This window comes from Onychomys torridus, chromosome 8 (genome assembly GCF_903995425.1).
Source record: "Onychomys torridus chromosome 8, mOncTor1.1, whole genome shotgun sequence".
NCBI classification, from domain to species: domain Eukaryota; kingdom Metazoa; phylum Chordata; class Mammalia; order Rodentia; family Cricetidae; genus Onychomys; species Onychomys torridus.
In genome coordinates this window covers 95856089-95874751 of record NC_050450.1, presented here as the reverse complement: position 1 = coordinate 95874751, position 18663 = coordinate 95856089, and the positions used below count along the sequence as shown (strand labels likewise).

The 18663-nt window shown below is 47.4% G+C and overlaps 1 protein-coding gene across 1 annotated transcript in view; it reads left to right on the top strand.

Annotated features, from left to right (window-relative positions):
• Cacng5 (calcium voltage-gated channel auxiliary subunit gamma 5) overlaps positions 1-2886 on the top strand; it is a 49052-nt gene extending 46166 nt beyond the window's left edge. Inside the window, exon 6 of the mRNA XM_036197685.1 lies at positions 173-2886. Coding sequence (XP_036053578.1) covers positions 173-430 — 258 coding nt within the window. The 3' untranslated portion in view covers positions 431-2886. The remainder of the gene's footprint in view (positions 1-172) is intronic.
• Positions 2887-18663: the final 15777 nt, after the last annotated feature.

Genomic DNA, 18663 nt, shown 5'->3' with positions numbered 1-18663 from the left:
CTACCACTCTTCCCCAGAATGTACCTCACCCTGCCTTTCCTGGGTCTCTTCTATCCTAGAGCACACTCCTGTTTCCATGTGCACTGGCCATCCCACTGGAGAGGCTCTGTGGCCATGTCCCAAGAAGACACATTACAAGTGAGCTCTCTCCTCTGCTTCTCTTTCACTGTAGAGTGCTGGGGTGATGTCTGTGTACCTGTTCATGAAGAGGTATACTGCTGAGGACATGTACAGACCTCACCCAGGCTTCTACCGGCCACGCCTGAGCAACTGTTCTGATTACTCTGGCCAGTTTCTACATCCAGATGCCTGGATCCGGGGCCGCAGCCCCTCAGACATCTCCAGCGATGCCTCCCTACAGATGAACAGCAACTACCCAGCTTTGCTCAAGTGCCCAGACTACGACCAGATGTCATCATCTCCCTGCTGAGCCCTGGTTCCCTCCCCACCTGAACTTTGGATGGCTGGACAGCCTTGCCCTTTCCCCCGAGCCAAGGCCCAGGCTATTCCCTGCTTAGCCATTGTTACTTGACCACATCCTCTCCCTGCTCCCAGAGTAGCTCTTCCTTCAGTGGGCCTCAGAGCCTGGAGTCACAGGCATGCTGATTGGCTGAGGGCATGGGTGAAGCCCTGCCACTAGAGTGCCAATCATAGCCATGGGCACCCAGGAATCCAGCAGCACCCCTTACTGTGCTGTGTCTGAAGATGCCCATGTTCTAGTTGTATTTTATTCCTGCACTTCCAGGCCAGCCAAGGCCAGGTTGGAGTTGCCGAGTTTCTGATGATATAGACAAAGCCAGACTTGAACACTTGCCAACCAGTCTGGCTCTCCATCCATGATCTATGTGTGAGGCCAAAAGGTGATTCTGCTCCAGTGGTCTGGCTGGCTCAGAAATCTCAAGCAAATAGTTCCTTGTGAGACACTCTCAAAACACAGTCTCTGTGTGACACTGCCCCCAAGGCCCTGGACTTTCTGTCTTTCATCCTTCCAGAATGCAGCTGCCCTGGTCAGGGACTAAGGTAAGTAATCAGCAGTGCCAATGAAGTCACAAAGGTGTTAACGGCTGAAGATGTCTTAATACACACAGCCCCTTGATAAGGTATTTCACAGGGGCTTTTGATGCCTTAACCCAAAGAAGTGACTGATGACAAGAACACCAAGATTTGATGGTTCTGTGTTCAGAGCTCCAAGCATTGTGTCCCACCCTGGGGGCATTGTCCCTGACTTCAAGGACCATGTTTCCATCCAAGGCTCTAAGATCTAATCATGCAGACAGGTGTCTGTACCAACTAAGGACACTGTAGCTGCAAGCCAGGTTTGACGACACAGTGCATTTTGAGCCCAAACAAGCCAGATTCCAGATGATCCAGCTGCCTTGCCAAGGATGCCTATGAACATTTGGGGGTTGCCAATTTAATCCTAATATGGGGAAGCATCTGCTTCCCAGTTATTTGACATATGTGGGCAAATCACATGCCTCCAGAAGGCAGACAATGCGACAACCACTTTCCTGATGGGGAAGCTGAGCAGCTGGGCAGCTGTAAGCAGCTTCTGGGAAGTCCATAACCCCCACCCCCCCCCACACACACACACACACACGCACAGTTCTCCAGGTGTCCGCCCAGCTTGACCTTGCTTCTTTCTGAGAGTTCTGAGTGGCGAGACAATGTGGTACTTTCTTTGCTGTGTATTTTTACCATGCTCACTTTTGCCTCGCTCTCTTTAAGATGCCAAATGTCCCTGAGCACACAAAGTCACAGTGGGTAACAAGCAGGCTCTGGCAAGTGGCACAGGAAACCACACAGCTGGGGCATACAGACGGGCACTGACTCAGTCACCTTGGAATTGGAGGCCATAAGTTCAAAATCAAGTTGTCAGAGGACTGATCTGTAGGACATTTCCTCCTGGCATAGAGATGGCCACCTTCTTGTTGTGTGCCTATGTGCCTCTGATACTTTATTTTCTTTGATATATCCAAATTACCTCTTGAAAGGTCACCAGGGGCTAGAGATACTATCTCAGTTGGTAGAGTGCTTGTCTAGCATGCATAAAGCCCTGGGTACAACCCCTAACCCTACATAATCCGGGTGTAGTGGCACACATTGGTAATCCTAACACTTAGGATGTAGAGGGGTTGTTCAAGGTCACTGTCACCTACATAGCTAGTTTGAGACCTGGGCTCCAAGAGACACTCTCTCAAAAAATTTTAAGGACATCAGTTATGGGTCAGAGTTCATTCCAATAAAGTTGATGGTCACAATTACCATATCGTCTAAGTACCCATGTAGAAATATATTCACATTCTGAGAACTGGAGACTGTGGTCTGAGAGTACAAATTTGGGAGAGGGCACAGTTCAGCCCCTCACATGCAGATTGCTGCGAACAGGACACGACACTGGTTTCCCAGCATAGGGGAAGGGAAGGATGAGAGAAGCTGAGTTTTGTGTCTCAGCTCTGTCGCTGACTCACTGCGAATCCTCGGGCAACCCCTTCTATTCTGAGAAGCTCAGCTGAAATTGTTTCCAAGCCCACTCTCCACACCCACACCCACACCCACACCCACACCTCTAATGATGTGGTCCACATTGTTCCTGTATGCCAATTTCTGTATCTGCCCATGAACTGAGAAGGACTGCAGACCCCAGCTCCCACTCCATTGGCGCCTCGCGATGATCATTTGCCTTTGACGCTGTTTGCAAGAGTCTATTTGGAAACTAAGCGGAATTTTCAAACTGGACAAATGTTTAGACATGCTTGACTCCAATTTGTGTCAATGTTATTAACACCCAAGATGCACTTTTCTCTCTAAAACACTTTCTCTGTCACTGTGCCAGGCTTGGTTTTGTACACATGGGGAAAAAATAGAAATCACTCCTAACTGCAAGCTGACTGTTGACCATGGTATTGTTAGAGTGGGCCATCCCCAGCCTGAGACTGTCAAGTCAAGGAGGGCAGGAGGTTCCCACCCTGGAACAGGCCATGTGCGCTTCCCTAGCAATGAGTCTGGGTCCCTTTCTTCTCCCATGAAGGTATGGGTGAATGTATCAACACCATACCACTATCATAATTTCTTTTCCATCCATAAACTCATCTCAGAAACTATTCATAGCCTTTCCTTGATCAAAAGATTTTTAATAACCCAACTCTTGCCATCTCTTGATTGTGCTTTCTGGAGTTGACTTTATCCTTGGGTCAGCAGCATGATGATCACATAAAATATGATCTGGAAGATGCAACAGTGCCAGCAGAGGTACAGGGGGTACCCCTTTCCCTAGAGACAAAAACAACATCCCCGGAAGCAAACCCCACAGACTCACCTCATGTCTCCCTGGCCAATTCTGGGTCACATACCCATTCCTAAAGCACCCTTTGGCCAGAGAAATAGGATGATCATCTATCAGTATAGAAGGAATTATCCCCCAAAACTTAAGAGGGCAGCAGCCATGTCATACTATTTGAGGGGTTGGCTGGGCCTCAGCATAGGTGGCTCTTGCTCAGAGTCTCACGAATAATTGGACTTGAGCAGTGACTGTTATTTCAAAGACTCTCCTGTTCACTTGTCTGGCCACTGGGGTCCACTGGCAGGCAGTAGTGAGGTTATTGGCTGGAACACCTGGGTGTAGATGGGATTTCCTCACAGCCCAACAGCTGGGAGCTAAGGAGGACTATCCCTGGAGCCATACTACTTGTTTTGAAGAAGCCTTGGCAGTGACCCAAAGTCACTCTTATTGTGATTATCAAACCACCCAGATTGAAGTGCAGGAACATAGATCCTGCAACTTGAGGGTTCCACTGTAGGAAGAGAGTTGGCATCTGCTTTAGTGACCACCTTGGAAATGCAAGACATCACTTCATGATTGGCTTTGCCGATGTTCTTCCAGCCCCAAGATCCAGATGCAATTCTGGGGTAAGGGCTATGTCTCTAACAAACTTCCAGATTATGTCAAGACCATTGCACACTCTAGGGGTTCTAGATAGTTTTAATTTCCTCAGAGGGTTCTCACCTCAAGATTAAGAACTTGGACCTAGATCGGATGGAATTTACCATCAGAGATGGAGATAAAGCCACCTCCTCATTAGTCCTCCTGGGGATTACTGACTTCTTACAAAATGCTAAAGGTTCCATCCTCGCTCCCTCCCAGCCTTCAGTGGCCTCACTTTCTCAGACAAGGCTGTGTCTATGGGCAAGGTATCAAGTTCATGGGCTTAAGCCCAGTACTTTGGCTCCAGAGCCATCCCTCAAGCTGGCATCCATTAGGATGCACCAACAGCTTGCCCTTGAGCACCAGGATGGCAAGTGCTCAGCATTCCAGAGCCAAGCTGCTCTTCTTCCTGTGGTCATGGCCAAGAATGGACACCCAGTCCTGAGGAAAGTCAACAGACCTTTGAGGTGACCTTGTAGTCTCAGACCTCCAACTACAGAAGTTCTTCACTGCTGGCTTTTGAATAATTCATTTTGCACTCATCCATCATTAATTAACCAGGCTTGAGGGCTTTGGGACCATAAAGAGACCATGTATCACCATGTTCCAAGTGAATGCCACTTCAGTCAAATTTTATTTTAAATCCATCCACACTCATATATCTCCCACCTCATTTCAGATTCAGTACAATCTGTGTGAGAACACTCTATAGTATATTGTTTTCAAAACTCAAACAAAAGGGCTGGAGAGATGGTTCAGTGATTAAGAGCAATTGCTGCTCTTGCAGAGGACCTAGATTTGGTACCCAGCACCCATGTGGTGGCTCACACTGATCTATAACTCAAGTTCCAGAGGATCCAATGTCCTCTACTGGTCTCCATGGGCACTGCATACAGACAGACAGACAAAACACTCACTCATACATATAAAATAAAAATAAATAAATCTTTATTTTAAATCCCAAACACAGCCGGGTGGTGGTGGTGCATGCCTTTAATCCCAGCACTCAGGAGGCAGAGGCAGGCAGATCTCTATGAGTTCGAGGCCAGCCTGGTCTCCAAAGTGAGTTCCAGGAAAGGTGCAAAGCTACACAGAGAAACCCTGTCTTGAAAAAAAAAAAATCCCACACACAGAAAAAATTATAAAATCCCCTCAGATTAAGTTGTCTTTTATTAAGAAAATGGTAGAGATCAACTGAGTATCATCTATGAAATCCACAGAAAGTCTCAATGCCCTGAATGTCAAGGTCAGCTCTCAGGCTTGGCTTCACACAATAAAGAATTTGCTGTTGTGAACTCCATTACAAGCTCTTGTGAATGTCAGTTTAGAGACCATGGCATCAGCTGTGGCTCCCATGGGAGGGCATCATTCAACGTTATCATCAGCACACATTTACAGCCTTCATCCAAGTGTCTCATTCCTAGCAGGTTTTTGTGAGCATGACCACAGTTAACTCTCTTCATCCTATGAATGGAAGGATTGTAAGACCTAAAGACGTTTCTAAACAGATTCAGAAATGTGGTGGCTGGGCAGACAGCTTGATCAAGGACTTGTCAGTCAAGCATGAGGACCTGAGTTTGATTCCTAGAACCCACATAGTAGCACATGTCTGTAACCCCAGTACTGGGAGACAGAGGTAGAAGGATCCCTGGCGCTTGCTGACCAGTCAAACATTCTAACTGATGAGCCCAGGCTCAGTCAGAATCCTGTCTCGAGAAAGTACAGTGGAGTCTGACTAAAGAAGACACTGGACATTGAGATCTCTGATCTCCACAGGTGAATGCACACACACACACATACACACACATGTGCACATACATTCTGGCATACATACATGTGCACACACACTCTGGCATGCACACTTTCTGGCACACACACATGTATACATTCTGACACACATACATGTGTACATACACTCTGACACACACATGTGTGTACACTCTGGCACACACACATGCACATTCTGGCACACATACATGTGCACATACATATGTGCACACACTCTGGTACACACATGTACACATAATCTCTCTCTCTTACACACACACACACACACACACACACACACACACACGGAGGGGGCTAGAGACTTACTCAAGGTTGGTAATAATTACAGTGCTCTGCAAGTTGTATTTCACTCCCAAGAATTTGGCATCTGCAATTCTAAACACTCAGCTTAACAAACGTACCCTTTCCATAATCAGAGAGGGAGGGAAAAGCCTTAGTGGGGAAGAATGGTGACACATGGATCCCTAAGAGCCTCCCAACGCCTCGTCTGCCATCTCTACTCATGACGTCAACCCACACTAAAAAGGCTGCCATGCAATTTGGGGTCTTCCGGGCTGAAGCTTACCCATTCTGCTCACCAACAACTGGAGGAAGATTTGTGACACATGGTCAGGCTAGTGTGTCAGCAGATCCTCAGCTGGACTGGAGAGAGGAATATTTCCATTCCTTCAAGAAAGCATTTCTGAAGGCTCCATAGGCAAAGAAAAAAAAAAAGGAGTGTGGTTACAATGAACTCAGCCCGTCCACTCTAAGATGTGAGATGTGTCATCTTGGCTCGTTCAGTCAATTTCAGAGCTGGAGCCCTGCTCATCTGGGTGATGGGAAATTCCCAGAGGGTGCCCAGGAATCCTAGGGAGAGATGTTTGGTAGCTGGACATCCAGGCATCAGAACGTGGTGTCAGGGGCTTCGCAGAGATGGGATGTCACTGCCTGGTGACCAAAGTCCATGGAAACATCTCCTGTCTCTTGGGCCCTTCAAGTCTCTAATTCATTTTCTTCCTATGGGGATGATCTTACAGACCAGCTTCTCTCCATGGCCCATCCCCGGAATTTCTCCCTGCCTGCTCCCTTGGGAGAATGCTTCATGTTCTTGTGGATGGAGTCTGGTTTAGGGCACATCTGTAATGCCAGTGCTTGGGAGACTGAGACAGAGACCAGCCCAGGATACACAACAAGTTCCAGGCCAACCTGGGCTACATGATGAGATCCTGTCTCAATAAACATGAAGTTCAGACATGAACTCTTTCCACAATTGGAAGGAAAAAGAAAGAGATGAGTTTTTTAAAACTGATTTGTAAGACTTGTAGTAATGTAACCCCATCACTACTCATAATCATTACATTAGTGCTAATACAATATTTTGATTGTGGCTACCATTTGCTTATCACCTTCTATAGGTAATTCAACATGGAGTAATTATCCTCCATGGCTTCCTTTTAGTTATTTACTCCCACAGCCAGTGCAGAATCTGAGCTAAGCATGCCTTCCAGAACACAGCACACACTCATCAGTGGTCCACACGAGACCTGGCTCTTAGTGTTTTGTTCATTCCTTCCCAGCCACTGTCTGTGAGTGGTGTGCAAATGTGTTTAATATACCCTGTTGAGTTACATGCTCTTTAAGACGGGCACTCTGGTTTCTTTGCATGTAGATCTTCATTTCCATAGGTGATGCTTATGTTATTCATCACACATATGTTTTTCATCCAGTAGGGCTTTGATAATGTTTAGTCTTGCTCCATGACCCTATGGTTCATTATCAAATACTCCACAGTACACATCACGGCCTTACACCCAACTCCTAGTAAAAAATCTCAGCAACAGACACCAAGATGGTGAAATCCAGAGGCCAGGGTGTGACATGGCTCATCTCCAGGGTCTGACTTCAATACCATCATCAGCATCCCGCAGGGTCCAGGTTCACCTTGAAAAAAGTACTGGCTAAGTCACAGCCTCTGTCTCTCCCTGCAGACCCGATGATCAATCATGTCTTTGGACAAAACCAAGGAGCACTGCACGTACTTTATGTAACCAGACAGCCTCCTTGCCTCCAGAATGAAAACTTGGGAGAGGGGGCTGTTACTTTGTTTATTGTTTGCATTTGGGCTTAAGCTTAGGGCCTTGTACATCACAAGCAAATCCATACCACTGAGCTACATCTCCATCCGGGCTCTCTGGTTTCTAATCCCACAAACAGGGATTAAGCACCCCCCCACACCTACCCCACCCAAACATGGAAGAATCCCTCAACCTCAGGAACATTGATACTCTGACCTGAAAATTCTCTGTATGTATGGCAGACTGTTTAGCAATGTCTCAACCCACCATGTGCCTATAGCATATCCACCCTCCCTTGTGGCAGCCCCAACCTCCTAATGGTGCCAGCTCTCCCAGGCAGTGTTCTCAGTCTAGAAGCACCTGGCCTTGCCTACATTCTCTCTGTGTCGATCCAATAGTCTGGATCCTGTACCTGCAGCAGTCCCATGACAGGAGCATTATTCTCTCCATCTTGTAGTGGAAGACACACAGGGAAACTAAGTGATTTGTCTTAACAAGAAGAACTTGGTACCCTCCATCCTTCATAGAGCTCATCACTCACCATAAAAGACATGTGATCCTATCTGGACATCTGAGTTGCTGGGCATGTCAACCCTGTCACTTGGGTGCAGAAAAGACAGTAGGGGTGAGGTGTTAAGGGTCAGCATGAAGTGGAATGTCCTTTAGTTGATCCTCAGAGTCCAAGAACTGAAGGTTAGATTGGTGTGGACACCAAAGCCTGAAGTCCACAAGAAATCTGTTATTTTAAAAGTACTAGCCAGGTGGTGGTGGCGCACACCTTTAATCCCAGAACTTAGAAGGCAGAGACATGCAGATCTCTGTGAGTTCGAGGCCAGCCAGATCTACAAAGCCAGTTCCAGGACAGCCAGGGCTGTTACACAGAGAAACCCTATCCTGAAAAAACAAAAAAAAATAAAAGTACTGTTTGATATGATATCTTCAAAACCTGTCCAAAACTAGAAGAGAGAGGCCATGGAGAGAGCAAGTGCCTGCCACACAAGCATGGGGACCTGAGTTCACATCCCCAACACACAAGAAAAAAGCCTGGCAGAGTGGTATACCTCTGTAACCCTAGTTTGGGGGAAGTGGGTCAGAGACAGGAGCATCCTCAGTGCTCTCTAACTAGCCAACCTAGCCAATCAGTGAACAGAAGACACTCAATCAACCTCTGGCCTCCACCTACACACACAGGTGCACAAAAACCTTCATGCACAAGCAAACACACATATGCAAAAGTTAACTGGTAGCAAAGGTGGTACAGTGACGTCCCCTTTCCCCTCATTTAGACTCAACGAGGACCAACCACGTTCAACTCTAGATTGTTTAGAAGTAAATCTTTAAAATCAGCTCATGTCCCCTGCAACTTGTTCACTGTGTATCTGTAAGAAATGTAGGTTCTTTCAACCTCACAATGCCCTTGATACACAGAAAACAGTGAAAATATTTTTGGGGGGCGGTGCTGCAAATGGGACCAATGCTTTGTGCATGTGAGCCACGTGACTTCTAATTCACCAAATACCCACGTTAATGTCTGACTTGCTCAGTTATTTAAAATAATATGTGTGTGACTGAGCCTTAGAGTATGTGAGATCCCACACTATCTTCCCATTACCAGAACCCATTTCTTCTTGTCACTGGGGTCATCCTCTTTATCCTCTGTCTGTCTACCCACACAGCTTAGAGTTTTGTGACTAGATCCCTAGGCTGTTGGTGGTTTTGTTTTTCTGGTCCTTCTATCTCCTGTGAATTGATAGGTGAGTCTAGACACTTTCTTGGATATGGATCCCAGTACCAATGCTTTTTCTTGGGACCTGTGATATACACCTAGGATATCGGGGCCATTGACAAGCACAGCCCAGTTTTGTTCTGTAGTGGCTTTAGAATGGTGATTTTTCTGATACCATTCTATCTTTATTTATGAGGTGAAAGACAGTTGTCTGAGAATCTTGGTCCCCATCCTGTTCGGTACCCACATGTGTGGTCCCCAGCAGAGAGGCATTTGAGCTGTTTCCTGCGGTGTCTGTAGTGACACTTTGCCGGCCCTCCCTCAGAAGCCATTCTTCGACCTTGCCTTCAATTCATGAATATTCACGCTCTTCCTTCTGAGCCTGTGCTCCTGGGACATTAAACAACCACTTCCCGAGTTCTCCAAAAATCTGCTCTGGCGGACTGACTGTGGAACAGTCAGTCCTTTGCCAGGATAGAAGAGGCCTGGAGTGAGGCTAGCAGGCCATTGAGAGGGAGACTGGGGGCGGGTCAAGTTCCCCTCATCCCAGGGTGACGGTGCCATGAGCTAAGTCCCACTCTCACAGGGAGAAGAGCTTTGCCTAGGGCCACCACAGCTGTGAGTCACCAGCTCCCCAGCCCCAAACCCTCCAGAGAAAATGCAAATGGATTCTGGTGACTGGGAACTAAAGCCACTTCTGTGTGGGAGAGGATGTTATAATACCAGGCTGTCGCCAAATTAACATTGTTAAACAAATGTGCAAAAATAACAGCCATAATTATCCCTGTACAGTAGCTCAGTCTGCAGCTTTCTGTGCGTTTCTGTTCCCCCCTAAATACAGGGTGTTGCCACTCCTTTTCCTTTGGGCCTTCCTTCTTTCCAAGGCAAACCCCCAGGACCCCATCTCCTAGGGAAGCATGATGGGGGATAAAACAGTGTCTTCAACACCTACCCAATGCATATAGAACATGATTTAACCCACATGCACACTGAGTCCAAGAGAAGCTGTCTGACTCTGTCTCTCACCTCAGAGATACAGAGGCCTGGGTTTGACTGACCTTTGCCCTTTGCCCTTTGTCTTCGATGCTCCACACACTCCACTGACCAGCATCCCTCAATCCCCTCTACAGAGAAAGCTCTCCAATCAAAATACAGTCTGACATCTCTTCTATGAAATGCGCTTGGACACGAGTGTTGGGATCTCAGATTTAATTTTAGATTTTTGGAATCTTCGCGTGTACATGGAGAAGATATCCAAATCTCAACACAAAATCCATTTATGTGTTATATATACTCTTACACCCATAGCGGGAAGACAGTTTCATTGGGATTTGGGTTCTCATATTTTCCCACTAACTTCAGCCCAGACCTCACAAGTGTGCCCTCTGTTCCTTGAGCCATACCTGGAGGACAGTCATACCATATTCCTCTGAGAGACTCAACCTTCCAGCCAGTGAGATGGCTCAGGAGGTAAGACACCTGCCACCAACTCAAGACCCACATGGTAGAAAGAGAACCAGTCGCCACAAATTGTCCTCAACGACCGCATGTACCCTGAGCACACACCCCTCAAGCCCCCACCCCGCCATACATACATAATTAATTAGTTAAAATATGTTTTAAAGACATCATACTCACACAGTCCAGCTTCCCAGCAGCTTAGCTTCCTTGGCTATGGATAAGTGTGAGCACTTTTCTTAGCTGTGAACTATACCAAACCCAAAGGCCTTACTGACATTTGCGGCAATATTTTTACACAATGAGGGAGGATCAGCAAAAGGCAGAGTGGGTCACCTGCAAAGGCCTTGGTCCTGTGTGGAACATCACTGGAAGCCTGCTGGTGTCATCCAGGTACCTGTGTCATTTTATTACCCTTTGTGGCAAGAAAAACAAAAAACAAAACCCGTCTTTTGACTGGGTGCTGCCACATAGGTCAGGTAAGGGATTTTTCTATCATGTCCCAAAGTGTCACTATTTGGAGCACTTCAGATTTGGGGATTTTCAGATTACTGGTCCTCAACCTGTACCTGCCTGTGGCACCGCCATGACTACTCCAGGGAACTCTCTGCCTCCTGCTCGTGCTGGCCTGTCTCCCTGGGCCTGCATGGGGCAGGTATCTGAAGGAAAATGGAGCAGGTTGGGGGGGGGGGGAGCAGGCATCAAGTCGAGACTGGCTTCCTGGCCAAGTGGGACAGAGGTCCAGACCAGGAGATGGGAGGATCAAGAAGAGGAAACTTCAGTAACAGCTCTGATGGCCACATCCTCCCCAGGCTGCTCAGGCCAGCACGCAGAGTCCTGTGCTCACAGCAGCAGCCTGCTTCTCCCTCTGCCTCAGCCAGTCTGTCCTCTCTGAGTCTCCATCTTCCTATGATGCCTCTGCATTAGATACTACAAATGTAACGAATTACTCAGAGGATAGACATCAAAAGTGGCCATCAGTCTAGTGGGCATGTAGCCTCTGAAGAGGGCCTTCCCAAGCCCCTGCTCTCAGCTGGGGCCGGGGTGAAGACAGCAGTCAAGCTCACATATGGCTCTTGGCCCCCTAGATGTTCACAATCAAGCAGAGAAGCCATGGTGGTGAGACGGATAGAATGCTGTCACCATTTGGGGATGTCATGATCAGCACCAGGAAATCCTGTCAGTGAGGGTCTTGGCACCCCAACTTCTAGCTGATTGCTGAGAGAGCTGTCAGTAGTGGACAACCCTCAGCCAGCAGCTCCTTCCTTTGGGAACCTCAGCCCTCCCGTGGGCAGCCCATATTCAGTGGGAATACTGAAATCAGAGCAACTCACAGCTATACTATATGGCATCAGCCTATAGCGCCCCCTAGGGGCTGAGTATGTAACATAGCTAGGCTGCTCTCTTGGGAGCTGTTCCTCCCTACCAATCCGTTTCCAAGTGTTGAGCTCCAGGATACTGCCCCAAGACATGCCAGCTTGACGTTTTGTTCTCTTAGCTTGCTTCACGAGGAATCTCATCTGCAGTACATTATCACTAGAACTGTGGCACTTCTCGTGAGATCAGCAGGCTGGCTTGCATAGCTGACTGCCGTTGCTGGCAGCCACAGGCATGGACCACAGAAAGCATCACTCATTTCTGTGTCCCCTTGTCCTTCTCACTGTCTTCTGGTGACAGAGAAGACAAGGGTCACAGACAGGGCTGACTATAGCCCTCACGTAGGCTGCATGGTTGGGTTGGGCAGCTAGGTACTATGCCAGGCACTGGACAGGCCCCTTTATACCATTGTCTTTTATCTCACAGGACTAACTGAGTGACTTGTCCGAGGTTACACAGCTAAAAAGTGGTAGATTATGGATATGTGACCAGTTCAATTTTGTCACAAGGGCTCTGGGTGTTCTTGGGTATTCAAGGGGTCCCTAGAAAAGTGAAGGCAGGGAGAGGACGGTAAGGAAAAGAGGCTGAGTGGGTGATGCTTCCCTCCCCAACCCCACTTCAATGGTCACAGCTCAATCTCTCCAGAGTCCACGTGCCAGGTGATGCTCCCTGTGCCTGAGTCGCAGGCAGCCTGTGGTTGGTGTCCCCAGAATCCCATTGACCTTTTCATTCAGGGACGGCTCAGGTCAGGTACCTCCAATACCTGATATCCTTGCTCTGCCTCAAGTCACTTCCGTCTCCTGATTTTGCCCTGTTTTTAAGAATAGACTAGCTTTGTAGGCTGGGAGTGTAGCTCGGTGGTACAGCTCTTGCCTGGCATGCTCGAGGCCCTGGGTTTAATCTTCAGTGCGGTAAAACATGCAAACCCTAGCTCTGCAGCTTCCCATTCAACAGTTAGCTCCAGTGTCCACTGGTGGTTACTTCTTTTTCAAATTAACTGTTCCCACCTTCTGCACATGCTGAGACTCTGAGACAATTCATCATCCTGGTCAAGTGCTCTATAGAACCCCCCCCCTCTCTGTGTGTGTGTGTGTGTGTGTGTGTGTGTGTGTGTGTGTGTGTGTGAGTGTGTGCACATGTGAGCTGTTCTCAGAGGTTGGTGTCAGGTGTGCCCTTCTATCCCTCTCTACCTTACATTTTGGCTCAGTCTCTTTGAACCTGACTCACCATTTCAGCTAGACTAACTGCCCAGCCAGCTCCAGGGACCCTCTTGTCTCTGTGTCTCCCCCAGCACTGGGATAACAGATGCTTGCTGCTGCACTTGGCTTTTGTGCAAGGGCTGAGAATCTGAACTCAGGTCTCCACATTTATTCAGCAAAGCACTTTACCCACCAAGCCATCCCTGGGGTCCACAGTGTGATTTCAGAATTGATCCCAAACTCCAGCACCCAATGCAGGGGGCTATGACTTTTCCTTGACGTGGCCATCCTGCATTTGTTTGTTTTGTTTGTTAAGAAACTGACGTAGGCCAGGCATGGTGGCACACGCCTTGAGTCCCAGCACTTTGGAGGCAGAGGCAGGCAGATCTACATGAATTTGTGGCCAATATGGTCTACAAAGCGAGTTCCAGGACAGCCAGGGATATGCAGAGAAACCCTGTCTTGTAAAACAAAACAAAACAAGGAAAGAAAAGAAAGAAACTGGGCCTGGCAAGATGACATCAGCAGGTTAAGTGGGCTTTCGGCCAAGCCTGGCACCCTGAGGTGGATTCCCTAGGACCCATATGGTAGAAAGAAAGCAGTCCCGTGGGTCGCCCTCTGACTTCTACATACACACCCACATATGTCCACATACACATACACATACATAATAAGTGGATTGTCAGCCAATGCGTACAGACACTTTGAAAGTAGGTTTTTGAAATCTGAAGCCAATACTCTGTACTTACTCCTTAGCAAATTATACATGTGCATATTCAACATAGAATATGCACCATCCAAGAATCTTTTCTTCTTCCAAATGCTTCTTCCCCAGTTCTATAAGGAAAAAAGTAACAACTCTGCCCTCTTATGGCCAGTTTGTGGCTGCTGTTTTCTTTCCTTGAACTGGGGTGGTGCCAAGGGGTCCCCTTCACAGTCCTGACATTGTGATGTACATGTTCCCTTTGGAATAAGGCAAAGCTGCTCTTGGAAATGCAGGTGATGTGGTCATTTCAATAGCCTGGTCCCATCCCCAGACACCCACCTACTGTGTTTGGCAGTTATGGCTGCTGAGAAGGCCCAAGAGACCTCTGTCTAGCTTAACACCCATGCTTCCCACCTTATCTTGAGGCAATTTGAAACTTCCAGAAAACTCAAATGCCAAACACAGACCATGTTCCTGTACTAGAGGCTTCAAAGCCCAATGGCAAATGAAACCTTTAGTGCCTTGGTGATTTTTTTTTCACAGCACTCCTAAGCCCAAAGACAAACCTAGCCAATCCTCATTCCATTTTGAAGTTGTATATCTCCTATGGAGTGGAAGTTCCCATTCCCTTGTGGATGGACAATAATACCCATGAGTGACATTCCCCCCAGCCCTACCACAAGAACCATTCTTGAGCTTGTCTTCATCTTTGATACAAACCAGGTAGTGGTCTCAATATCCATATTGTTCTTTCTGAACATGTGTGTTCCCTCTGCTCCAAGGATGTGAAGGTCCTTGTGGTGGTTTGGAGAAGAATGGCCCCCATGGTAGGCCAGGCGATGGTGGCGCACGCCTTTAATCCCAGCACTCGGGAGGCAGAGGCAGGCAGATCTCTGTAAGTTCGAGGCCAGCCTGGACTCCAAAGCGAGTTCCAGGAAAGGCGCAAAGCTACACAGAGAAACCCTGTCTCGGGAAAAAAAAATGGCCTCCATAGGCTCATATGTTTGAATGCTTAGTATGGTGGTTTGAAAGAAAATGGCCCCCAAAGGAAGTGGCACTATTAGGAGGTGTGGCCTTATTGGAGGAAGTGTGTCACTGTGAAGGCGGGCTTTGTGGTCTTTTTCTCAAGCTTCTCTCAGTGTGACAGTCGACTTGCCTGCAAGTTGTAGGACACTCAGCTATTTGTCCAGCATCATGTCTGCCTGCACAAGCTACCATGCTCCCTGTCATAATGATAATGGACTGAACCTCTGAAGTGTAAGCAAGCCGCCACAATTAAACATTTCCTTTATAAGGGTTGCTGTGGTCATAGTGTCCCTTCACAGCAATAAAAACACTAACTAAGACCCTTAGTCATCGAGAGCAGCACATCAGAGAGTGGCCTCATTGGAGTAGGTGTGGTCTTGGAAGAAGTGTGTGACTAGGGGTGGGCTTTAGGATTTCAAATGCTCCAGCCAGGCCCAGTGTCACTCTCTGCCTGCTGCCTGGGGATCTGTATGTAGAACTCTCAGTCACTCTCCAGTACCATGTCTGCCTGTGTGCTACCATGCTCTGCCCTGACAATAATGGACTAAACCTCTGAACTGTAAGCCGGGCCCAATGAAATGTTTTCCTTTGTGAGAGTTGCTGTGGTCATGGTGCCTCTTCATAGCAATAGCACAGTGAGTAAGACAGTCCTTTAAAAGCCTGACCTGGTCAAGTGTTTAAGAACAGCCACCTCTTTGTCAAGTTTTGGAGGGACCCATAGCAAGCCTTAGATGGCCATTACCAGAGAATAGTTTAATCATGGAAGTCTGGTAGATGTTTCTGTGTTTTTCTCAGACAATTAAAAAAATTCTGTGTGAGGGTAGGAGGATGGTTTAGCTGGTAAAAGGGATTGGCACCAAGCCTGAAAATCTGAGTTCAATTATCAGAACCCACATAGTTGTCCTCTGACCTCCACATATGTGCCGTGATACATGTGTGCCCACACACATGCATACACAAAATAAATAAATAAATGCACACTTTTTCTTAACATCCTAGAGGACTGGCTTATAGCTCAGTTCATAGAGCAATTGACTAGCATGCATGAGGTCCTGGGTTCTGTTCCCAGCACCACATAAACTGGATGTGGTGGTGTACATCTGTAATCCCAGCACTCAGGGGTCAGAGGGAAGAAGCTGAGAAGTTTCGATGTCATCCTTAGCTATATGGCCAGTTGGTGGCTAGCTTGATCTGTATGAGACCCCAATTCTGAAATCAGTTAAAATAAAATATCCTACTGACCAGCCAAGCACAGTGGTACAAGCCTGTAATTCTCTCACTTAAGAAGCAGGAGAATTGCAAGTCCCAAATGAATAAACCAACAGAATAGCTGCAACACACACACACACACACACACACACACACACACACACACTCACACACACCACATGCACCTGCATGTACACAAACACACACTGCCAAGCTTCTCAGAGCAGAGCAGGTACACCCTGCTGGGAAGATATGCCATCATAGTTAAGTTGAAAACCTGCACAGAGGCTCTTCTTAGTCCAGAGAACATAACATGGTGCATTTCTCCAAAACTCCCATCATCTCTAGTCAAGGAGAAGAAGAATTACGGAGATTCTAACACACTCCCAAGCCTTTCACTATCAACTGACTCCGTGAATGAGGGTGGTCTGGCGAAGGGTAGTAGCAGGGGCAGAAGCCAGGTCTCCAGCCTCGGGGTCAACCCGGGGCTTCAGAGATGGTGGTCAGGAGGCTGGGAGACAGGATGTGCTGCAGGCTCTCTCAGTTTCATCCCTCAGCCCCGGATCTGGACGTGTGCCACTCACTTCCTAGACTTCGCCTTCTTCGAGAATCTATTTCCAAACAGCCCGATGGATTTAGGCTCCTCAACTTCAAAACAGGTTTTCTGGCTTAGCAGAAACCCATCTGCAATTGACTTGGGGGGTCATTTAGGGAAACAAGTACCCCTGGCCAGGGCTCAGCTGGGTTGGCATGGAAACACGGGAGTACAGATGCTCTTCTAGCGGGCTCTGGCATATTCTGGGCTGAGTGTTCCTAGCCTGCTGCTTTGCGCAGTCATCTTTCTGCTCTAGATTCTCTGACTGTAACTGAAGCCCAAATGGCTTCATCTTGCAGCCATTGTCCCCTGATGAGTTCTCACTCAACAAATAATGGGGGAGCCAGACAGTAGGTGGATACAAATGAGCGAGGGCAGACGAAAGATGCCTCAGAAGTTCAGAGTGGGTTTGGAATACTGTTCTTGCAGAAGACCCACAGCGGGTTGCCAGCACCCACATCAGGCAACACTCAACTCCCTGTACTTCAGTTCCAGGACTTCTAACACCCTCTGGCCTCTGAGGGACCTGTATTGCATGTAATACACATACAGACGAGCAGGTACATACACCGTCACATAAATAAAATGTAATAAAAATGAGCAAGGGAACAGGGAATATTGATAGGAGGAGGGTTATAATCTGGGAAGGCTTCCCTGAGGAAGAGGCATTCACAAGCAACCCCGAGGAATGAGTGATTGCCCCAGCAAAGGCCTTCTGGGGGAATAGGTGTATGCAAAGGCTCTAGGGTGGGATAAGGGTCCAGAAAATACCTGTTGTATACATTACTCAGTATTTTTTTTCAATGGTGGAAAAGGGAGTCTCAGAGAGTCATTTTCTATCAAAGTGTTCAAGTCAAAACTTCTTCCAAGCCGGGCGGTGGTGGCGCACGCCTTTAATCCCAGCACTTGGGAGGCAGAGCCAGGTGGATCTCTGTGAGTTCAAGGCCAGCCTGTGCTACCAAATGAGTTCCAGGAAAAGGTGCAGAGAAACCCTGTCTTGAAAAAAAAAAAAAGAAAGAAAGAAAGAAAGAAAGAAAGAAAGAAAGAAAGAAAAGAAAAAACTTCTTCCATATTCATACAGGCCAAATGGTTGCCCTGCCTCTGCCCAGGTGTTCTAAGTCAATAATCTATTTCTGGGCACTCAGCAGAGCTTTCAATAGGAAAAAAAAGTTAATTTATTGTCTTAGGGTTTCAGTTGCTGTGAAGAGACACCATGACCACAGCAACTTTTATACAGGAAAACATTTAATTTGAGTGGCTTATAATTTCAGAGGTTTAGCAGGTATGGTGCCAGAAAAGGAGCTGAGAGTTCTACATGTTGATCTGCAGGCAAGAGGAAGTGAACTGTGACACTGGCTATAGCCTGAGCATAGGAGACCTTAAAGTCCACCTCTACAGTGACACACTTTCTCCAAGGCCACACCTACTCCAACAAGTCCACACCTCCTAATAGTGCTTCTCCCTATGAGCTTACGGGGGCCAATAACATTCAAACTACCACAGTTATTTATTTACTTACTTACTTATTTTATGTGTGGGAGTGATTTTCTACATGTATGTCTAAGCATTACTTGTTATGCCTGGTGCTCACAGGATC